The sequence below is a fragment of the Malaclemys terrapin genome, chromosome 1, assembly GCF_027887155.1.
Source record: "Malaclemys terrapin pileata isolate rMalTer1 chromosome 1, rMalTer1.hap1, whole genome shotgun sequence".
NCBI lineage: Eukaryota > Metazoa > Chordata > Testudines > Emydidae > Malaclemys > Malaclemys terrapin.
In genome coordinates, this window is record NC_071505.1 from 315,921,310 (window position 1) to 315,946,356 (window position 25,047).

The window sequence follows — 25,047 nt, forward strand, 5'->3', positions numbered from 1 at the left end:
TCTATATTAATATATGTTAAGCTCTATAATTGCTTAAATTAATGTAAATAAATATAGCGTACTGTCCTGGTGAGCAAAAAGAAGCACCAAATTTAGTGTAAAGGCCATATTTAGTTGCAAATCCAACCAATGAGAATCAACCTTTCTTCAGAAAAAGAACTAAAGTACAAATGCAAATCACAATTAAAATTGATTATTTAAATCGAGGTTTCCTGCTTGCTGATTTAAAGCATGATTAAAATCAGTTATTTAAATCACTTTGATTTCAAACAGTACATCCATGCTGAATGCAACTGTGCATGACCATCTTTGAAAAGCAGGTATTGTTCTTTGTCTGTATCTGTATTTCGCAATTACTTATCCAAATTCTATGAATTATTTTATTTTGTAATTTCTACCTAAGATTACTGGTCTAGAGGGGATATCACTTAGTTGGAGAAACTAATTATTGATGAGTAACCTATTTTTTCTCCATCCTAATTCAAGTCTTAAAAGCTAATGTGGGTGAGGTAACACAGCTATAACACTCTTAAAAGACAGACATTTTTTAAAAAGTGTTTTTTACCAGTTACTTACTTTAAACTGGTTATAAAAGAAAAAGGCTGTGCAAATAGCAACTGAGGCAATATTGAATAGTTGTGAACAATAGCCTTATTGTTTTAGGCATTTGTAAATGCCAATGGAAGAAGACAAACAGAACCAGGCTGCAAGAGTCATTCAGAGATGCTGGAAAAGATGTATTGTGAGTGTGAAGCACTATTTTATGTTTAATAATTTATTTTAATCATTAAACACTTAAGTAACAATTTTGATATTTTTCTCCTCTATAAACCAAAGTGGTGATGGAAAGTCTGCCAGGAGCAGGAACTCCTGTGGTGTGAATCCCACTTCCAGTACAGTTGTCCCCATACATAGGGCTGATGCTGGCCATAAAACTTAATAGAGAGTTAACTATCCACAGAAGCCTGCAGATACAGTATATTACAAATGATATGTAATTTTATATTTGTGACGGGTTGGATCACAGAAACCCCCCTGGGAACTGCCACCTGATGTGCCAGGACTACTTCTATTCCTGTTTTCCCTGCCAGCTCAGGACTCCAGCACCCTGTCTTGCTGAGCCAGACACTCCTGTCTGCTCCAACCCAGACCCAGGGTCTGAATTACTTGCCCCAAAGCTGCAGGTTTACCTGAAAACAGCTCACAGAAATGTGCTTGTCTTTAGCACTCAGATGCCCAACTCCCAATGGGGTCTAAACCCAAATAAATCCGTTTTACCCTGTATAAAGCTTATGCAGGGTAAACTCAAATTGTTCGCCCTCTATAACACTGATAGAGAGATATGCACAGTTGTTTGCTCCCCCAGGTATTAATACATACTCTGAGTTAATTAACAGGTAAAAAGTAATTTTATTAAATACAGACAGTAGGATTTAAGTGGTTCCAAGCAGTAACAGACAATACAAAGTAAGTCACCAAGCAAAAATAAAATAAAATGCACAAATCTATGTCTAATCAAACTAAATACAGATAAGATCCTCACCAGTTCCAGAATGCTCCCTTTTACAGGCTAATCTCCTTTTAGCCTGGATCCAGCAATCACTCACACCCCCTGTAGTTACTGTCCTTTGTTCCAGTTTCCTTCAAGTATCCTGGGGGGTGGAGAGGCTCCTTCTTTAGCCAGCTGAAGACAATGGTCCTGTTTAGTGGGAGTCATCAAGATTCCAAACCACCATTAATGGCCCACACTTTGCATAATTACAATAGGCCCTCAGAGTTATATTTTATATTTCTAGTTTTAGATACAAGAGTGGTACATTTATACAAATAGGATGATCACACTCAGTATATTATAAGCTTTGTAATGATACCTTACAAGAGACCTTTTGCATAAAGCATATTCCAGTTACATTATATTCACTTAGTATCATGTTTTTATAAAACTATTCCAGTTATATTATATTCACTTATTATCATGTTTTTATAAAACCATATAGACTGCACAACATCACAATTTTGTCAAAAGCAGGTAGAATTCCATAGCTGCCACAGGAAAAAAAATCACATCACATTACCAAAGGGGGATGGTGTATTAATTTAGGGGGGATGTGTGGGCTTCCTTCAACAGTGTTTTGGTCTTTTTATACTGTGTTCTGCACAGTCTACAGTAGCGCATAGCATGCAGTGAGGCACCGATTACAATAGCTTTAGGAACAGAAGGACAGCCCTCATCAGGAGGGTGGGTGATTACTGTATTACTGGAGAATGTTGCCATTTAAAGAGTTCTAAGTTGTTAATGATGGAATGATGGTAAAGAGAAACAAAGGAGGAAGTTGGACAGAAATGGGAAGTGTAAAAGGCACTTAGGTCCATGGTGATAACCTAGTTCACAGAGAAAGAAATGGACAGACTTTTAAAAAGTTATTGTAAAGGTAATCTCCTAAATCCAAAGCTGAGGAAGAAAAGGTGGTCTCGTGGGGAATCTTACCAAAGAGATCTTCTCAAAGATAACTGTGGTAAATTAGGAGATTTAGATGCTCTACTTTAAAATTCCCCCTAGTATATGGCAGCAATTCCATGCTTTTAATTTGTATCCATATGCATTTCTTTCTCTGAAAGCCCTCTCACTTTTAACTCACTTTGACTTAATACCAAAATAAACAATATAAACTTAAGTATCAGAGGGGTAGCCGTGTTAGTCTGGATCTGTAAAAAGCAAGAAAGAGTCCCGTGGCACCTTATAGACTAAAAGACGTATTGGAGCATAAGCTTTCGTGGGTGAATACCACCACGAAAGCTTATACTCCAATACGTCTGTTAGTCTATAAGGTGCCACAGGACTCTTTCTCGCAATATAAACTTTTTCAAATATGCACTAGACTCAGTTTTTGTTACACATATTTGACTGAATTCAGCAATGCTGTAATGCTATTAATTTTACTCTTCAGGACTGGGATGAGTACACCAGGCACAAGTTTAACTCTGTGAGACCATTTGATGAATTGTGCCCTACACTCTCCTAAATTCTGTGTGGTTTGACATGGGAAAACCCTGAATAGTGTCATGACTATGTTCAAAATCTGGAAAAAATCCAGGGACAATAGTTTTTCTTGGTATATTTATCACTCTCTACAGAATGTCCGTGTCTTTCGATACTACAAAGAACTAATAGGCTTTAGAGGAGTTGGGGACCCTCATCTTCTGATGAAATGCATTGACCCTAGAGAGGTAAGGGCTGTATTTACTGATGTATTTTCATTGCTATATCTCTGTACATGTTACACACGTATTGTACAATATAGTTCAAGATGTTAGTGTTTTAATTTTAATTTTGTAGAATCATAGAATATCAGGGTTGGAAGGGACCTTAGGAGGTCATCTAGTCCAACCCGCTGCTCAAAGCAGGACCAATCCCCAACTAAATCATCCCAGCCAGGGCTTTGTCAAGCCTGACCTTAAAAACCTCTAAGGAAGGAGATTCCACCACCTCCCTAGGTAACCCATTCTAGTGCTTCACCACCCTCCTAGTGAAAAAGTTTTTCCTAATATCCAACCTAAACCTCCCCCACTACAACTTGAGACCATTACTCCTTGTTCTGTCATCTGGTACCACTGAGAACAGTCTAGATCCATCCTCTTTTGGAACCCCCTTTCAGGTAGTTGAAAGCAGCTATCAAATCCCCCCTCATTCTTCTGCAGACTAAACAATCCCAGTTCCCTCAGCTTCTCCTCATAAGTCATGTGTTCCAGCCCCCTAATCATTTTTGTGGCCCTCCGCTGGACTCTTTCCAATTTTTCCACATCCTTCTTGTAGTGTGGGGCCCAAAACTGGACCCAGTACTCCAGATGAGGCCTCACCAATGTTGAATAGAGGGGAATGATCACATCCCTCAATCTGCTGGCAATGCCCCTACTTATACAGCCCAAAATGCCATTAGCCTTCTTGGCAACAAAGGCACACTGTTGACTCATATCCAGCTTCTCATCCACTATAACTAGGTCCTTTTCTGCAGAAATGCTGCCTAGCCACTCGGTCCCTAGTCTGTAGCAGTGCATGGCATTCTTCCGTCCTAAGTGCAGGACTCTTCACTTGTCCTTGTTGAACCTCATCAGATTTCTTTTGGCCCAATCCTCTAATTTGTCTAGGTCTCTCTGTATCCTATCCCTACCCTCCACTCCTCCCAGTCTAGTGTCATCTGCAAACTTGCTGAGGGTGCAGTCCACGCCATCCTCCAGATCATTAATGAAGATCTTGAACAAAAACGGCCCCAGGACCGACCCTTGGGACTCTCTGCTTGATACCGGCTGCCAACTAGACATGGAGCCATTGATCACTACCGTTGAGCCCGACCATCTAGCCAGCTTTCTATCCATTTATAGTTCATTCATCCAGCCCATACTTCTTTAACTTGCTGGCAAGAATACTGTGGGAGACCCGTATCAAAATCTTTGCTAAAGTCAAGGAATAACACGTCCACTGATTTCCCCTCATCCACAGAGCCAGTTATCTCATCATAGAAGGCAATTAGGTTAGTCAGGCATGACTTGCCCTTGATGAATCCATGCTGACTGTTCCTGATCACTTTCCTCTCCTTGAAGTGCTTCAAAATGGATTCCTTGAGGACCTGCTCCATGATATTTCCAGGGACTGAGGTGAGGCTGACTGGCCTGTAGTTCCCCAGATCCTCCTTCTTCCCTTTTTTAAAGATGGGCACTACATTTGTTTCACTATCTTTTATTTGGGGCATAGTATTGGGAGACAAGGATCATTACAGCATTATAAATCAAATACATTTTTTGACTGTTCCATCATTTGAAGTCCAAGATTTACTGATATAGGATAGTATCAGAGGGATAGCCGTGTTAGTCTGGATCTGTAAAAAGCGACAAAGAGTCCTGTGGCACCTTATAGACTAACAGAAGTATTGGATGTAGGATACTTTGTGGATTGCACACAACTGAAACTGTATGCCCCAAAAGAAATATATAGTAGTTACAAAAGAAAGTATCAGTAAACAACAAAAGTAAAAGCATACCCAAGGTAGAATTAGAGGGAAAAAGGAAAGGAGAAGGCTGAGCCCATAGAAGTCAGTTGTTTTCTAGGAATTGAGGACCCCAACTCATTTCATATAGAGAGGCCATTTAATAGCTAACAGATGGTAAAAGGCATTTGGGGTTCAATCTGACTCGTACTGTTTCAGACCAAGCCCAATTATTTTCAGAGCATGTTGTAAAAATTATCTTTCTGCAAAAGCCTTTGTGCAATAAATTGCCCCAAGGAAATAGTCACATAGGAAATGCTGACTCGATAAAAACAGTGGCCCATCTAGACCAGTATCTGATGCTTGAGTGGATATGCAAAAAAACTTGCAGCAGGCAGTTATAGGAAAACCCACCCCTCAGGAAATTTTCTTCCTATTCCTCAGTAGCTAGAGGCTGACTTGTGGTCAGGTGTATGAGAGTTTTGTATTGCTTCCAGAACTCTTGCTTACTTTAAAAAAATCATGTATTGTTATCACTCCAAATATTCACATTATCCATATAAATGCCTTATCCCTCCTTGGAAGAAATACAACAACAAGAACAAGAGTGAAAGAGAAAATCTTCTCCCTCATCCTAAAAAAAAATTAAACAAAAAACAGTAATATAATGAAGAAGCAAGGAAGAGAGTCAATTATAGACATCACTCTGTGAACCCTACTTATTGTTTCTTGTCCTCAGATGCTACGGTGATGGATGTCTTAAGTAGATATGGAGAAAATTTAATCAAAGCCATTGCTCGTCCACCTTCACTTGTTTGCTTCTTGCATGCTACAGTATGATGTCCACACCATACTGCAGAGAGCAGAATGAGGCCCATTATTCTGCCTTTTAAACTTTTTACATACTTCAATGTATAGATGAAAGCCTTTTTCATCTAGAAAACACGGCACTTCCATAGGAATAAAATATCAACCTATTTATATTGTGTGCATCCCTATTAATATGATATTGGACTTATGTCAGAGAAGAATCTAAACACATCTTTATGTATGACGAACTAAATTATTTAACTGTCCATTACTGTATCTTTCTGTCTTGATTTGGAAGCATTGTGGATTAATGTCTTTTTCTTCTTGCAGGCAGAGTTACTAGATGCTGCAGCAGGTGTTTATATCCGATTCAGACTAGGTGGTGTAAGTAGCGTTTTAAAGAATATTGAAATATTGACATTGATTCTATATCTAGGTAATCACAACTTAATAGACCTATATTAATTGTATTCTGACAAACTAGCAAGGTTAGTATTTTATAACCAGGGTGCCTGAAATTAGCCTCCTAAATCCATTCTTAAGCACCTGACTAAATGGTCTGAATTTTCAGTTGGATTTGTGGGTGCTCTCGCTGCTCTGGATTTGATAATCAGGGGTGCAGTCCTGGCCTTATTAATGTCAACAGGAGTTTTTCCACTGGTTTTAATGGGGCCAGGATTTCACCCAAGCCTTTATTTAAGTGACTAAATATGGATTTAGTTTGAAAATTTTGACCCAAGAGTCTGCTTAGATTTTGGCCTTAAGTATTTGCCTATTAGTATTAGACAGCTGAACAGTCACTCTGGAATAGCACAAGCCCTGTGTAAGATTCTCCTGCTTTCAAAATATCTAATACAGGATTGTAAATCTATTGCTACAGCACTTGAAATAGCTGGAAAGAAGCTGATTCATTACTAATATTCTTCCCTGCTGCCTGGCTAGCAATTTCTAGTAAATTGTATTTGGCAGACTTTTACCCTGTAATTATTTGGTTTCTGCTTCTGACCTACTCTTCCCTGGCTAATACCAACTTATGAATAATACATCATTAGTAAACCTCACCTTGATGACATATGCTATTAATAAAACATCAGAGCAACAGTTTGCTCTCTGGTGGAAGGCACAGTGTAGAGATCAAGGCTCTGAGCTGATTTATTACTTACAAGATTATCCAGTTCAGTGAAAGTAAGTGTGGAGGTGGGTGAAGTTTTTAGATTGGAATTACGGAGCCAACATACTCTTTTCTTTACTTACCAAACATTAGCACCATGACAAAATATAAATTTGAAAAATGGTTATTTTAATCAGAACTGTCCTAGCATTTTAAGCTGTCGTATTTGCAATATATTTACAAGACTGTCTAACATGACCTTATGTTTCTAGGTTTCCATCTCTAGTGTTAGAGAGACATACAAGATTATCTTTCATCATAACATTTTCCATTTAAAAAGTAATATTAGCAGAGGGAGAGAATGTATGCTTTAATTACCTATTATTCCTCTTTGAAAGTTCTTTAACTCCCTCACAGATTGTCAGTCTGTACTCCATCACCTCCATGTCAGTCTTCACAATAGGCATTCAGGAGTTCTAGGAAGAAAAATCATGGGTTAGACAGAATTTTTCCCTTTCTCATCTATTTACTACTAAGAGATTTGGACTATGGAAACAGGGCTGCTAATCTATATACTTCAATTGAGAACATACCAGATGGACCAGGACTTGTCAATGAAATTACAGCACCTCTGACTGAGAGAGTGGGTTGCTTGAAACCAAACCAACAACAACAACAACAACAACAAACCCTCTCAGTTCTTTAAAACCCATTTAGCCATCCAAGCAGCTAAATTAGTTTCACTGCAGAAATTATTACAGGTTATAATCTAATTTATTAATGTATTTTCTCATCTTTAGATCATCAGTAAGGTCCATTAAGGAAAAGTATTAATTTGCATGTACTAGCACCTTTTATCTGAGGCTATCAAATTGCTTTACAAAGACTAACTAATCCTCAGAATAGGCATCTGAGAGAAGTAAATTATCATCACTATTTTACAGACAGGAAAACTGATGAAAAGAAAGGTTATATGACTTACTCCAGGGGTCAGCAACCTATGGCACACGTGCCAAAGGTGGCATGCGAGCCAATTTTTGATGGCACGTGGCGGCGGGCTGAGAGCTCAGTCCACCACCGCTCTGGGGTTCCGGTTGCTGCCCCGTTGCCAGCCAGGGTCCCGGCCAGCCCCACTCAGTGCCCGCTGCCGGCCTGGGGATCCTCAGGGAACCCCAGGCTGGCAGCAGGCGCTGAGTGGGGCCAGCGGCTGAGATCCCGGCTGGCAGGAGCCGGCGGCTGGAACCCCAGAGTGGCGGCAGGCTGAGCCGCTGAGCCCGCTGCTGTCCTGGGGTTCCATTCACTCAGCCGGCTGCGGGCTGAGCGGGGCCAGTGTGGGGCTGAGCGGCTGAGTCTGATGCCAGTCTGGGGTGCCAGCAGCACTCAGCGGGGTGCTGGCAGCACTCAGCCTGCTGCTGGTCTGGGGTTCCGGCTGCTGGCCCCGTTCAGCCTCCTGCCGGCCTGGGTGAGCAGAACCCCAGGCTGGTAGCGGGTTGAGGGCGGTCGGTGGCCGGGATCCCCGCTGGCAGAAGCTGGCGGATGGAACCCCAGACCGGCAGCAGCTGAGCAGGGCCTGGAATCCTTGTCAGGGGTTCCAGCCACCAGCCCCGCTCAGTCTGCTGCCGGTCTGAGGTCCAGGCCCCTGGCACCATGCAGCCTGCTGCAGGTCTGGGGTTTTGTCCGCCAGCTCCTGCCAGCCGGGATCCCGGCCGCCGGCCCCCCTCAGCCCGCTATCAGCCTGGGGTTCTGCTCACCCAGGCTGGCAGGAGGCTGAGTGGGGCCGGTGGCTGGGACCCCGACTGGCAATGAGCCGGCAGCCGGAACCCCAGACCGGCAGCAGGCGGAGTGCTGCTGGCACCCAGACTGGCAGCGGACTGAGCCTTTCAGCCCCCCGCCGGCCCTGCTCAGCCCGCCACCGGCCCGCTCAGCCCGCTGCCGGCTGAGTGAATGGAACCCCAGACCAGCAGCGTGCTGAGCAGGACCAGCGGCTGGACCCCAGACCGGTAGCGGGCTGAGCGGGGGTGATGGCTGGAACCCCAGGCAAGGATCCCAGGCAAGGATCACACTAATTGATAAGATCTGCATTTTAATTGTATTTTAAATGAAGCTTCTTAAATATTTTAAAAACCTTATTTACTTTAAATACAACAATAGTTTATTTATATAATATAGACATAGAGAGAGACCTTCTACAAACGTTAAAATGCATTACTGGCACGCAAAACCTGAAATTACAGTGAACTTGGCACACCACTTCTGAAAGGTTGCCGACCCCCGACTTACTCAATTCACACAGCGAGTTTGCAGTGTACCTGGAAGTAAAACCCACAAGTACAGACTCACAGTCCCTGTTCTAGCTCCTGTGCACACTTAACTTTTCATATTTAAATATTTTTCAATTCCATTTCTCTTCCCAATAAACTTCTCCCATTCAGTTCAGAAAAATAAACATTAGAAGAGAAACAATAAATACTCATAAATGTTGTGTATTCTTGTGACAACACACCAAAGACCTTGCACTCACTTAGAGTTAATGGCAAAACTCCCACTGATTTCACTGAGTTGAGGACTGGATCTTTAATTTCACTCAGAATTGTAATCAGCCAATCAAATCTTCCAATTTCAGCCTATCCTGTACGGTGTTAAGCTACTTTGAAATGGGTAAAGGAACAGTTTCATGGCTGTTGTAAACCCGTTTATGCCAACAGAGTTAAACAAGGTATTAATCTGACAATTTTTTGAAAAGTAGGAACTTTTGTTTATAACACACTCTGTCACTAGCTGGATCTCTCACTTTCAAGTGTGATATTTCTTTACAGACTAAATATCCTCCAAGTATATATTACAAAATATTCACTTATAGACCCATTGTGGATATGTGTGCTAACAGCCCTAAAGATTATACAAAGCCAGCATACAAACAGCTGCTGCCAGGGGCTATTCATGGAAAGATTTGGAAAGATGACCGCAGTGGCTGGTACAAGCGTGTGGAGAATAATGGTTGGAGACTTCTTTCAATCAGAGTAAGCAAAGAATAGCATTTACATTTTTTCTTTAAAATGTTAACTTCTTTTTCTTACATAACCTACACATTATGGAGATTTAATTTCACTCACTATATGGATCACTTCATAATGTGTGGGATCTTTATTTGAAATAATGACCTATGGTAATAGTCACTCCTTGTGAGATGTTATAATAATATCATGATCATTTATTTATAAAATGTTCCTCATCACCAGGTCACTGAACAACATAATAAATAGAATATGATTAAATTACCATAAGTACCGTACTATGAGATCTTGTGCTGAATATGAAATAGACCTGTTTATTAAAGTACAATATAATACTTAAATATTAAAATACAATTTCATACTTCTCCATATTAAGGTATAATTTTGTTTGGATTAAAAATCTGCAAGAGGAGTCAATGTACTTTTCTCTAATACAATGCATAGCTTGAAATATAAAACATATTGAAATTATGTTATGTTAAAATTAAGCCATTTATGTTCTGTTAAATTATTTTGGAAATAATTGGTAATATTTTTAAAGGTGAAAGGTTTGTACAAACATAACACAGAGTAATTACAGAATTTAATTAGTTATTCAGAGAATTATTTGGACCCCAAGAATGACTATGAACAGTATAACTCCATTTCAAGTATCAATCATCAGATGATTTAGGGCTGGATTACTTGGTATCTGAAGGTTTGTGGAGGTAAAGGCAGGTCTAAGCCATCTTTCGCTCTTCTCTGTCCTGAGTCTGAGCTGGCAAGTTAGAGCAACCACAGGGCTGCACTAATGAACAGAATTCTTTTTCAGATATGATACACAGCATTACAACATTTAAATAATTTCTAATACACTGCATAGTGACATGAATCATTCGATGTGACACCATCAGACGTCTTCTCTAATCCTATTATTCTAACATACTCCACTTCTCCCCTCCCTTAGCTCATTCTGTCCAGCTGCCTCTTCCAAGCAGGCATTTTGATGGGGTTATTGAAGACAGTATACCAGTCTCCTCATTTCTGTCTGTTCCTCCTTTTTTATTTACCAATCACTTTTCCCACTTCCTAAGTGCCTGAACCCATATAACATTAGACCAGTAGGTCTTAAGCATGGTGGACTGAGGGTCTGACCGTCAGAGGGGTGAAATATTGGAACAGCCTTCCGAGGGAAACGGTGGGGGCGAAGGACCTGTCTGGTTTTAAGATTAAGCTAGATAAGTTTATGGAGGGAATGGTTTAATGGGATAACATGATTTTAGTCAAAGGAACAGCGTGCTATGACAGGTAAATAGTATAATGGCTAATGAGGGTCAGGCTGGAGAATCTTGCCTACGTGCTCGGGGTTTTACTGATCGCCATATTTGGGGTCGGGAAGGAATTTTCCTCCAGGGTAGATTGGCAGAGGCCCTGGAGGTTTTTCACCTTCTTCCGCAGCATGGGGCAGGGATTGCTAACAGGAGGATTCTCTGCTAATTGAAGTCTCTAAGCCACAGGATTTGGGGACTTCAACAGCAGAGTCAAGGGAAAGGGTAGGGACGGCTTTGTGGCCTGCATCATGCGGGAGGTCAGACCAGATGATCATAATGGTCCCTTCTGACCTTAAAGTCTATGAGTCTATGAGTCTATGAGGGTATGCCATCCAATTTACTTCAACCCTTCACCCATATCCTGTCCCTCTTCAGGGACCACTCTCATAAGATTGCCCTTCAGTGGGAGGTTCAATCTCTGCTTCAGACAGGGGCCACAGAGGAAGTACTATTGGGCCTCAGAGTACAAGGCTTTTATTCCCATTATTTCCTGATCCCCAAGTCAAAGGAGGCCTCAGGCCCATCTTAGATGTAAGAGAGTTGAACAAATTGCTGAAAAAAATAAAATTCCGCCTGGTTACCCTACTGACAATTATCCTTTCCCTGGAATAAGGAGACTGGTTTGACGCCCTTGACTTGATGGATACTTACTTCCATATCACAATATGTCCCAACCATAGAAAGTTTCTCAGGTTTGTGGTGAATGGTTGACACTATCAGTTCTGAGTATGTCTGTTCCGCCTGGCAGCTGCTCCTCAGGTATTCACAAAGTGCATGACAATGGTAGTAGCTCATCTTCAGAAATCAGATGTCCAGGTGTTCTCATACCTGGATGATTGGTTGATCAGAGGTCAATCAGAATCTCAGGTCCTCTCCGGCATATTCACTGCTCTATCCATATTCAATGCTCTGGAGCTCTTAAGGAGTAGAGAAAAAATCAATGCTGAGGCCTATACAGACAATAGAATTTATTGGAGCAGTCCTCGACTCTACAAATCAGGTTTGAAACCATTCAGAACCTAGTACTTCAAATGAAAGCTTACCCGCTCACAACAGCATGCAAGTACCTCAACCTGTTAGGTCACATGGCAGCATATATCTAGGTAGTGCAATACACCAGACTGCGACTCAGGATACTACAGACATAGCTGGCATCAGTATTTGCCCCGAATCGTCACCACTTGGACAAGATGGTTCAAGTGCCAGAGCTAGTCCTGTTGTCTCTGGATTGGTGGACAGACCCTCTAAAAGTTTGTGTGGGCATTCCCTTCCTTCCAACACTGCCAACACTCACTCTAGTCATGGACGCATCATTTCTAGGTTTGGGAGCTCATATTGGATCCCTGAAGACTCAAGGACTCTGGTCACCTCCGGACCTAGAGGCTCACATAAATGTCAGGGAGTTACAAGCAGTACATTTAGCCTGCTCAACCTTCCTCTCCTACATGGGGGGAGGGGGAAGTCTGTGGAATATGACAGACAACTCAGTGATTATATTTTATATAAACAATCAAGGAGGGGCATGGTCAACCCAGCTCTGCCAGGAGGCAGTTCGCCTCTGGGACTTCTATATAACCTACTCAATTCACCTCAAAACTGTTTCCCTTCCAGGGAAGCAAAACACACTGGTAGATCAGCTGAGCGATCCTTCACCCCAATCAACACGAGTGGAATTGACATGTGCAGTTGCTCAAAGAAGAAACAGTTACATACCTTTCTATAACAGCTCTTTGAGATGTGTGACACATGTCTATTCCATGACCCATTCGCCTTCCCCTCTATATCAGAGTACATCCAGTATGAAGGAACTGAGGGAGGTCAGGAGCCACTCCACCCTCTTACATCAGCGTGCAGTTGTGCACAGCAACAGGAGGGCACTTGAGCCACCTCAATGGGTATTGCTGAGGGGGAAAATCTCTGACATTTGTGCACGAGGTGTGCACACACCTATAGTGGAAAGGACATATGCAACACATCTTGAAGAACAACAGTTACAGAAATGTAGGTAACCCTTTCCTTCCATAATAATAAGACTTTGCATATACATAGTGACACCTTTCATCCAAAGATCTCCAAGTACTTTACAAAGGTGGGCAAATGTTACTATCTCTATTTTACAAATGAGGAAACTGAGGGTAAAAGAAGTTAAGTGACTTGTATAGGTCACGGAGAGTCAGTGGCAGTGTAGGGAATAGGAATCAGACTTCTGACTCATGTTCTCTTATTCTAGGCATAAAATCATGCTTCTTACTTTCTCCCTCTTCCCTATTACATCTATCCTTATGCCTATTCCTTTAATCCTGTCTAGTGGTAGCCTCTGAATAACAGTTCTGGAGCTTCTCTGAGAAACCTAATCTGTGTTTGGCCATTATTTGTGTGATTATTATATAACTTCTCAGTATGTTATCCATGAGATTTTTCTCTCCACTATATTAAACAGCTTATCAGCTATTAAAGAATCAGTATTCTTTTTATGCAGAAATTTACCAAGGCAAGGAGCAATTACCATTGAATTAATGTTTGCAAGAGAAAATATACTCCTTGCATGTTTAGCCTTAAGCAACAGAGGGTCCTGTGGCACCTTTAAGACTAACAGAAGTATTGGGAGCATAAGCTTTCGTGGGTAAGAACCTCACTTCTTCAGATGTATGAAGAAGTGAGGTTCTTACCCACGAAAGCTTATGCTCCCAATACTTCTGTTAGTCTTAAAGGTGCCACAGGACCCTCTGTTGCTTTTTACAGATTCAGACTAACACGGCTACCCCCCTGATACATGTTTAGCCTTGTGTCTTTCAAGTTACTGATAAGATAATGTATCTTATGCTGAACAGATAAGCAAAACAGGCAAGTGGTAAATCTTTGATTATTCTCAATGTAAAGGACCAATCATGGGGTTTATAAATGAGAAGACATGCCCAGGGGTGTAGTGGGGAAGAAAATCAGTAATGGTGTTTTTGTGAAACTAGTCCAAACAATACATCACATTTGCCAGTAGTTTTGGAGGACCATAGATCCCTTAACTGATGAGGACAACACAAAGGAAAAGGAATTCCATTACTCTAAGTTGAAGAGGAAACAAGACATTGACCGGAGAAGAAAAAGGAGAAAAATTGAATGGATGACAAAAATGTGAGTTGATGCAATTTTCAGACTGGTCATGGGTCTTTTCAGAAATCATTAGCTTTCATGGATAAATTATCTTAAAACGCCATGTAACTGTGTTATAAGTAATGAAGTTGTATATCACTACCAAGTCCTGTTGAACTTCCAAATGGAGCTAGTTCCATTTGGGGCAGCAGGATATTGCCTCTTCTATATCTGAGACTGGATAACTCCTGCAGGAGCTATTATTTTATTGGTTAGATCCCTCTGCAGCTATGCACTGGCGGCTGTGGAGGCAACACAGAAGGAGGTGATGTGACATTGGGCTGTACTATCTACCATGTGGATTTCCACATAAATATCTGGAAGCATAGAGAAAGACAGCATCACAGAGGGTGATAGTTCTTCCCAAGTTCTATTCAGAAAAGAGGAACTCCACATATAGGCAGCTTCCTCTTCTGCTTGGAGATCACTGCCCCCATCATCTCTAGAATATAGAACCTCCTGCTCCCAGGAATTTTGATCTTGTTTCCCAGAGAAGATCACCCATAGCTGGAATGGCTGTATAAGCCACCGGGAACAAGCTGAGAACAAGTTCAGAAACATAACACCTTCATTCCAAGACACCAACCTATACACACAAACAATAGTCATTGAATCACTGAGTGCAAGCAGGTTCACCATCTGTGACAAAGACAACTGCTGTTGCTATATGGTAGATTTGTATGGAATACCATGGAGCATTCCTAACTGAGATTGCCAATAGTTCATTTAATAAGAGAAATCTACCATGCAGCCTAAGAAGGGTCTAACCAGAACCAAAAAAACATTGCTTGACACTCAAGACCTTGCAGCTATGGCCAGTGTCTAGCCTCCTTGTTCTAAGCAAACTAATTAAGAAGCTAGCAAAAAACATTCTCCAGTGGCTCCTATCAGTTGCCAGAATCCCGGATCCATCTGAGTCAGGCTTCAGACCAGGCCACAGTACAGACACATCACTTGTTGCTCTGTTAATGACATTCTTTGGTCCATAGATAAGGAAAGAACATCCATGCTCATCCTGTTGGACCTGTCTGACATTTGTTACTGCTGATCACTAAACTCTCTAGTCCAGCCTCCAAGAACTTGCAGGGTTGGAAAGTCACACCCTGAAATCAGGTCCTTCCTTTTAGACCAAACCAATAGCTACTTATGGGCAATTGTTTATCCACCTCCAAGGTCCTGACCAGTGGAATCCCACAGAATCTTCTCCCCTATATTATTTAACATCTATATTAAACCATGTTAAGTAGGTAGGAATGCAGATAGAGCAATCATCTCTAATGCTAGCACAATGGAAGAAAAATTGTGGCTCCCAGTACAAAACAGTTATATTTTTATAACCCCTGCTTGAGTAGGCCAAATTTTATAGTCTGTTTTCTGAAGAGAGAAAACAAATTATTCCTTGGCATTAACCATTGTTTCAGGATCAGGTGGACATGTATAAAAAGTACACAACTGCAATCCCAAGTGCCTCCGTCATCAAACAGGCATACCACTGGGTGTCATTTAACTGGACATTCATTTTATTTTAAAGATTACTTCAAAATTAATGTATTAGAAAAAATATTGCATGCAGAGGTATGAGTTTTATATAGTAACATATTCACAGCTTCTAAGGGTCAGAGAAATCTCTAGGATCAGTTCCACTAGCCTGACTTCCTGCATTACATAGGCTATAGAATTCATACAAGTCTATTTGTTTTTTTGAGAGGGATAACAGTATTGTGCTGCACATCATCAGTTTCAAACACATCGGCTTAACACGGATTCATCAGAATTAAGATCACATATGTCTATGTTATAATGCAGTACCCACCTCATCACATCTAACATAATGCTACTCTCACTTTGAGGAGGAGAACACGACTCCACTTTCGCCAGAGTTTCAGCAGTACAACACAACAAGCTGCTGTAATGGAAATGTTAAAGTTCCTCTTACCCCAGCCAAAGAAATAAGATAATAAATTGATCCCAAATTACAGTCTATGAAGCAGATGATTATTTCTGGGCATTTTAAAATGAGCATTTTAAAAATAATGGGCTAAATCTTTCATTCCTTACTCAGGCAAAACTTTCCTTGGAGAGACCAGGGGTGGGAGGTAATATCTTTTATTGGACCAATTTCTGTTGGTCAGAGAGACAAGCTTTTGAGCTTACATAGAGCTCTTCTTCAGGTCTATTGAAGTCAATGGGAATTTGCATTGGCACTAGAAAAGGTTCAGAAAAGGGCAACTAAAATGATTAAGGGTTTGGAACAGGTCCCATATGAGGAGAGATTAAAGAGGCTAGGACTCCTCAGCTTGGAAAAGAGGAGACTAAATGGGGATATGAAAGAGGTATATAAAATCATGAGTGATGTGGAGAAAGTGGATAAGGAAAAGATATTTACTTATTCCCATAATACAAGAACTAGGGGTCATCAAATGAAATTAATAGGCAGCAGGTTTAAAACAAATAAAAGGAAGTTCTTCTTCACGCAGCGCAGTGTCAACTTGTGGGACTCCTTACCCGAGGAGGTTGTGAAGGCTAGGACTATAACAGAGTTTAAAAGAGAACTGGATAAATTCATGGTGGTTAAATCCATTAATGGCTATTAGCCAGGATGGGTAAGGAATGGTGTCCCTAGCCTCTGTCTGTCAGAGGATGGAGATGGATGGCAGGAGAGAGATCACTTGATCATTGCCTGTTAGGTTCACTCCCTCTGGGGCACCTGGCATTGGCCACTGTCGGTAGACAGGATACTGGGCTAGATGGACCTTTGGTCTGACCCGGTACGGCCTTTATGTTCTTATGCCAGAGAAAGGAATAAGCCTACAGCAGTGGTTCCCAAACTGGGGTTCATGAAATGTTACAGGGGTTCTCGGGGAAAAATTCCCTCATGGCGGACAGAGCTGTTCCTAGGGACCCCGGGCAGCACAGTGCCAGCAGCTTCCAAGAGCTAAGCAGATTTGCAAGCATACCTATCACACGGAGGAGATTTGAACTTCAAGACTCCTATAAGAAATGGAAAGGGAGGTGGATATTTTTAGCTGTTTTTAAAATTAAATAGGCAGCTAGTATTGTTTTTAAAATTATGATGAAGAACAAGTTTAAGCTTTGTTGTAACGTGCATTGTTTGTAGGGTGACCAGATGTCCCGATTTTATAGGAACAGTCCCAATTTTTGAGTCTTTTTCTTATATAGGCTCCTATTACCCTCCACCCCCATCCCGATTTTTCACATTTGCTGTCTGGCCACCCTAATTGTTTGCCTGGACTGCTCAAGACCTGAATACTTATGTAGGAGGAACTCTGAGTTGGCTTTTTAAATACCTTCATGCTGTTTCACATCTGATAATCCTTGATGAAACATAGGAGCCTTGGCTTATAACAGGCTTATTCAAAGTGATATAAGCTACGAAAGAGAGATTTTGGAAGAGCGTTAGAATAATAGAATCATAGAATATCAGGGTTGGAAGGGACCTCAGGAGGTCATCTAGTCCAACCCCCTGCTCAAAGCAGGACCAATCCCCAACTAAATCATCCCAGCCAGGGCTTTGTCAAGCCTGACCTTAAAAACCTCTAAGGAAGGAGATTCCACCACCTCCCTAGGTAACCCATTCCAGTGCGTCACCACCCTCCTAGTGAAAAAGTTTTTCCTAATATCCAACCTAAACCTCCTCCACTGCAACTTGAGACCATTACTCCTCGTTCTGTCATCTGGTACCACTGAGAACAGTCTAGATCCATCTTCTTTTGGAGCCCCCTTTCAGGTAGTCGAAAGCAGCTATCAAATCCCCCCTCATTCTTCTCTTCTGCAGACTAAACAATCCAGTTCCCTCAGCCTCTCCTCATAAGTCATGTGCTCCATCCCCCTAATAATTTTTGTTGCCCTCCACTGGACTTTTTCCAATTTTTCCACATCCTTCTTGTAGTGTGGGGCCCAAAACTGGACCCAGTACTCCAGATGAGGCCTCACCAATGTCGAATAGAGGGGAATGATCACGTCCCTCGATCTGCTGGCAATGCCCCTACTTATATAGCCCAATGCCCAACACTTATACAGTGTTGCCATTTTAATAATGTAATAAAAATACTGTAATGATAAATAATAATTAATAATAAATCGTGTGTAATAAGCATGTCATGAAAACAAATTTTGTATTTCCAAGATCATGGCTTTTATAATTTATACTCAGACAAAGGAGATAATCCCTGGAAATATTCATTTCTCGGAGCGGGTTCGCGAGACTTGATATTTTAGTGAAAGGGATTCACAGGTTGTTAAAATTTGGGAACCACTGGCCTACAGAGATAGAAGAAAGAAATACCGCTCTATTTTGAAAATGGTTGAAGTTCAGCTTTTGTCCCGTTCCGACCTGATATATAATTCAAATGGCATCCTTATATGTAAAAGGCAGGGGACACACAATTCTTTTTGTAGTATAGTTTTTAAAGTTACTTCCGTTTATGTAATATCATAACATTACTCACCACAAAGAGGTTGCAAATCATTTCGAAGTGTGATGCCCAAAGAATTTCAATAAGCCTAAAATAGTTGGATTGTTTGTGGTGTTTAACAATGTTTTCTTTAACAACAACAATCAGTTTTACCTTGTGATTTCTTTCTCCCTACATTACTGAGAGATGGAGCAGGCATGAAGAACGATGTATTCTTTTGAGAGAAAGAGGCAAGTCGGCCCATGTGTGTTCTTGCAAGTATCCTCCTTCCTAAACAAAGGGGAATAATTTCCCAAAGACAAGAACTAAGAATATATAGTATAAATGGGACACTCAGGTTTTCATCTACTCATTTATTCTAGGCTACTACTAGATTATCCTTCTCATAGGCATAGTCCTGACATCATTAACATACAGGGTCAAGACAGGTACTTTAAAATTTTAGGGAAATATTTATAAAAGTAGCTTCTTCTAGGAGATAGGTCATTTTTTACCCTCTCATATGCCTGAAATGGTCACCTCTGGGAAGATCTCTGTTTCAGTTGTATATCCAGTGTACAAATTGTTGTGTATGGTGTGGTGTACTGTTTAAAAAACCCAGAAGTCACTCTATATGGTGGTGGAGAAGGTGATGCCTACATAACTGTTATATCATTTTGTAAAGTACTTTGAGGATCACTTGGGATTGAAAAGTCTAATATATTTGATATTAAAATGATAAAAGAAAAAAATAGAATCTATATTTAAATTGTGTACACACATACTTGATTCTCTTCCCCTCAGTATGTCACCATTAAATCAAAGTTAATATTGACTAAGGTTCATAATATTTCTATTCACAGACCGCCCATGTTATCCTTAGTTGGTTCTGCTAGAATAAGACAATATGTTGGGTTATAGTGCCCCTTACCGTCAGAAAATATAACTGTTCCAAACAACCTGCAAAACAAATTCTTTTTTCACTATTAGGTATTATGCAGGAAGCTTGCGGGTCAAAACAGAGGACCCTACCACTGCAATCTTAATTCAGAGAAGTGCAGAAGGCATCGTCAATGCTGTTGAGAAAGGAGGAACAGACAATGTAATGGAATGGGAAGTGGATGAACTGTTGCAATGGACAAATGCACTTAACTTCGAAGAGTAAGTGTATTTTTTGTTTGTTTGTTTCCTTTTCCCTCTGAAGGACTTTATTATCTATGAAAGAGCCCTGATGAGCCCCAGCTTCTCCCACTTTAAATCTTCTCCCTCCATTGTTCTGTACTGTGGCCTTGATCTTCTTGGAAATGTTTCAGCTTCCAAAAAGTTAACTTCCCAAAAGAATAAAATTGTGTTTAATTTCCAGGATTTTGTTAATTGTACCTTAAACTGAATGTGTGTTTATTTAATGTGCTTAGATATATTAGCCAGTGGAAAGAAATTGCAACAAGCAACTCATCAGCTAACTACCAGGGTAAGTGGTGCCAACTATAGTTGTGGTAAATGGCTTCCAACACAATTTTGCTCTCAAAAATTACTTTAAAAATTGCAGCTATGTTTATTGTGTCAATTATTTTTTCCATATCCACTATGCTTGGCTTCCAGGCAAAAATATTCTAATTCCCAATCATGCAAACTTGCCAAGAAATCAGTATATTTATCAGTATCATCAAGATCTGGTGATCTTTGTTATGAATATCAAAAGCGTAAGTTATTTTTAACCTAATATGTGAAAAGGAAAAGGGAATATAGAGTTCCAGAAAATATGAATAGCCTTTTCAAAGTCAACCCCTTTTTATTAAACTCAACTGTAACCAATTCTGATTTACATATTTGCTTCTACAATCTGATTTGTTAACATTTCTCCAAACATCAGTATTGCTCATCTTTGAGAAAATAAACAAGTTCTGGTCTCGCTAGTCTTTTAAAAATTGAATTTCTGCATCATCTTTATTAGTAATGCATGTGTCTTTTTACAATCAGGTTTTATATGCAGTAATTTAGTTTCTCTTTTTTACATGGTTTTTGCTCTGCTATTGGCAGGCCAGTAAACCTAAAATTAGACCTACCATATATGTTGGTTCACAGGCATATTATTTATTTGTATTATAGTAGTGCCTGGGATTCCCCAGTTGTGGATCAGGACCCCAATGTGCTAGGCACTGTACAAATATAGAACAAAAAAGACAGGCCCTGACCCAAAGACCTTACTATCCAAGTAAGGTCTGGTTTTAAATATGCAAGAGCTATGCTTTCCAAGTGTTCCAGTGTGGAAGATTCTTGTATAATTCATCTATCCATTTGAAAGACTCAGGGGGATACTCTACTATTTTAAACTAAAAATACACAAAACAGAATCTCTTGGGATGACGTAGTAAGATTTATTTTCATTTATTAATGTGGGTTATTGCTGATATATGACTCCATCACTAATGTATATAATGCACGTGTGTGACGAACTGGGCCTGTTCTCACTGTGGTCTGTGAATGCTGACAGGGGAGTGTGGCTGGAATAGTCTGCATTGGAGGATGGGAGACAGCCCGAGGGCGCATACCTGAGTGTGTAACACGAGAACCCAGGAAGGGGTTGAAGGCCAGGTGACTCCTTAGCCCGGGAAACTGAACAAAGGCTGTGGGAGGGGTCGCTGAAGCCAGAGTGTGGGAAGCAGGCTGGAGAGATGGCTGGGAGGCAGAGATGGCTCTGACCTCCCAAGGGGGGCTGGGCTGGGATGCCTTGGGCCCCCAAGATGGACCTAACTGAGGGGGTCCCTGTTGTCTGTGCCTGCAAGACCTGTCTTGGACTGTATTCCTGTCATCCAAATAAACCTTCTGCTTTACTGGCTGGCTGAGAGTCGCAGTGAATCGCAGGAAGCCGGGGGTGCAGGGCCCTGAGTTCCCCAATACTCCGTGACAACGTGCACCCAGTATATTTTAAGACTAAATAAACCATATTCTTGGCTGTAGTTGTTAGGTGGGAGCTGACAACCAGACAAAGGTGTGTGTGTGTGTGTGTGTGTGTGTGTGTGTGTTCTGTATGGGCTTAGGTATTATACTGTGTGTGGTACTTGGACTATATCCATAGTTAACACTTCCAGTATTAGGAGGAGCCCTGAACCCCTCCCCCAACCTGCCCAGAGGAGCCCAGGCCAGCTACAGCCATGCCTCCCCTCCCCAGACCCTAAGCCGCCCCCGCAGGAAAATTCAAAAGCTCGTCTCTCTTCTGGAAGAATCTGAGCTTTTGATATGTGCCATGCAGGTTCCAGGGCAGCTTAGGAGGTGGTATCTGCTACTCAGCTTCCTGGGTTCATCAGTAATCTCCTTGGAGTCCAGGGAGATTTTAATGTAATTTGATGAACCCAGGAAGCTGAGTAACACATACTGTCTCCTCAGCCGCCCTGGAACCTGCATGGGGCATGATAATAAGCAAAAATTTCCCCCCGCAAACCCGCAACTGGCATCCAGCAGCAGTGGCTGTGCCACGGGAGGCCTAATATAGCCGCCACCAATGGGCAAACACCTTACAGAAGTTTAAATAATACTTCAACCGAACTTGTAATCTCATCAAAAAAAGATATCAAGATAGTTGATACTATGTTGATTTGCATTAATTACATTACCCTCCTTTAGCTGACTGTTAATTGAGTCTGGTATCAGGTGCTCCATTAGCTTGCCTGGTATTGATGTCAGACTGGCAGGCCTATAATTACCCTTTTCAAAAATTGGCACAACCTGAGCTTTCTTCCAGTCTTCTTGAACTTCCCCAGTGCTCCAAAATTTAGTGAAAATAGGCATTAATGGTGCAGCAAGCACCTCGGCCAGCTTCTTTAAAACTCTTTGATGCAAGTTATCTGGACCTGCTGATATAAAAATATCTAACTTCTGTTTAACATTTTCCAGTGATACTAGTAGAATGGAAAGAGTTTTATTATTAACAGATGAACAGAAATATTTATTGAACATCTCTGCCTTTTCTAAATTATTATTGATAATTCTACCATTTCAATCTAGTACTGGACAAGTACCATTGTCAATATTCTTTTTGTTCCTAATATTTTTAAAATTCCTTATTGTCCTTATTTCTGCTGCCCATGGAATTCTCCTTGTGTCCCTTGGCTTCCCTTATCAATTTTCTACAATTCCTAACTTCTGATTTATATTCATTACTATCAACTTTCCCTTTCTTCCATTTGTTGTATGTTATTTTCTATACCTGTCTTCACTTCCCTTCTAAACCAGGCTGTTTTTTAACCAGAACAGCCTTCTTCCTCAGTTGCGGGATTGTGGCTTTAGGGGCATCTAGTAAGGTGTTCTTAAATAATTCCCAAGTATCATTCACATTTTTCTATTTAAATTCTTCCTCTCTGCTAATAGCTCGTAATTGTTTTCAGCTTTGTGAAATTGGCCCTATTAAAGCACCAAGTATATATATTACTGGTCTGGATTTTATTCAGCTTGCACAATATAAATGTGATCAAGTCATAATCACTTGTACCTAAGATACATTAACATTTAGTTTGGTAATCAGTTCCTCTTTATCTGTTAGGACAAAGTCTAATATAGAATCCTCCAGCGATGGCTGCAACACTTTCCGAGTTAGGAAATTGTCATCTATAACGTTTAGAAATTACAAGGACATTTTAGTACTGGCAGCATTATCTAGCCATTAGTAAAGAGAGATTGGATAGTGCAATGGAATGTATAAAAAATTTGATTTTTCCACCGATTCTGGAAGAGGTCAGGGTTGTGGGGTTTTTTTAAATGTAATTTACTAAAATTGATGACTAATATTAAAATGATTGTACGACGCAAATAAAAAGCCTTGAGTATTTTTAATTAACAGTAATGCTGTCATCAGAGAAAACAATGTAAAAATATCTCCCTTATGCTACCACTGCTCCAGTGACAGAAACACAGTTGCTGAAGCAGTAGGGAATCCAAAGTTAAATTGATATAAACCAGTTATAAACTGATGTGTGCCCTCACAGGTGTTTCAATTGATTTAAAAACAATTTTAGTTAAATCTGTGAAACTGTTGTGTGTAGACAAAGCCTTAGTTAAGTCAGGCAAGAACCACTCTTCTGTTTATTGGCCATCTTGACAAAGCAGCTCACAATGACGCTCTATTTAGAAGATTGGAGGGGGGTGGGACAAGTCAAAAGAAGGCCAAGATACAAATAAAGGGCCAAATTCTGCTCTCATTTGCACTGTGTAAATCCAGAATAACTCTGTTGAGTTCTATAGATTTACTAATGAGTTACTCCACTGGGAAAAGCAACAAAGAGTCCTGTGGCACCTTATAGAATAACAAATGTATTGGAGCATAAGCTTTTGTGGGTGAATACCCACTTCGTCAGACGCATGACGCTTTTCCACTGGGAAAGTAGAATTTGGCCCACAGTTTATTCTTGTGGGGGAGAAAAGGGGAATATCTTTCATTGTTGGAAAATTAGACTGTATTTGCATTTGATTTTTTAACAATGGTATAGAATAAAAAAAAATAAAGCACTGCTAGCAAGGTATGTTTCCTAAAGTTGTTTTTGTTCATCCTAATTTCCTCCATCTCGCTAACATAAACAGAACTTTTTAAGCAGGGTTATTCAAGTGTGCTGAGTTTCTGAGTTTAATCTTTGTTATTTTAAAACAGCATTATATGTTTTGTTTTGTTTTAAAGTTACATGTATGAATATTGTAAAGAGAAAAGAACTATGATAGGTCAAAGTGTAACTGTGGGACAGTTAGTTTAAATAATATCTATATTACCTCTCACAGATTTTTCTGACCTATATTTCAATTTTTTTTTTTTTTAGGTTTCCAGTTTATTGTATCACAACATGATCCATGTGAATTCTCACAGCTATCCCATGGAAACATCCAGGAAACACCAATCCCTAATCCATTACCTTTAAATGAAACAGACTTCAAGTCAGGGACATCTATAACACCATTAAACTCACCTTGTAATCTCCCAATGGATAACAATGCTGAATGATAATTTTGCTCCTATTCATTAGAATACTATTTTGCTCTACTTCAATTTGATATGAAATGGAGCTATAGCTTCAGCAGTTAGAGCTGATTAAACAAGAAATCTGCATGTAAAACACAAACGTGCTGCATGATTCTCTCCTCTATAAAAACAAATTACAACAGTATCCAAAATTGGTTTGAATCAGTCATAATGTGCTAATAATAACCTCCCCTATTTTTCTCCCTCTTCTAGAACACCTACGTTCTATACAATAAAATTATGCCAAATGCTTC

General features: G+C 40.5%; 1 protein-coding gene across 3 annotated transcripts; it reads left to right on the plus strand.

Moving 5' to 3' along the window:
* Nucleotides 1-662: 662 nt before the first annotated feature.
* C1H11orf65 (chromosome 1 C11orf65 homolog) lies at nucleotides 663-25,047 on the plus strand. 3 transcript variants are annotated; one of them, XM_054016133.1, is made up of 8 exons: nucleotides 663-742; nucleotides 3,136-3,228; nucleotides 6,123-6,176; nucleotides 9,720-9,923; nucleotides 14,223-14,356; nucleotides 19,780-19,950; nucleotides 20,205-20,260; nucleotides 24,594-25,047. In XM_054016133.1, exons 1-8 carry the CDS (start codon nucleotides 674-676, stop codon nucleotides 24,773-24,775), a joined length of 963 nt encoding a protein of 320 aa, XP_053872108.1. In that variant the 5' UTR covers nucleotides 663-673; the 3' UTR covers nucleotides 24,776-25,047. The 3 variants fall into 3 exon arrangements, with proteins under 3 accessions (XP_053872108.1, XP_053872100.1, XP_053872116.1); XM_054016125.1 differs by lacking the exon at nucleotides 663-742 and having other exon boundaries at nucleotides 3,064-3,228; XM_054016141.1 differs by lacking the exons at nucleotides 663-742; nucleotides 3,136-3,228; nucleotides 6,123-6,176 and adding an exon at nucleotides 9,149-9,619.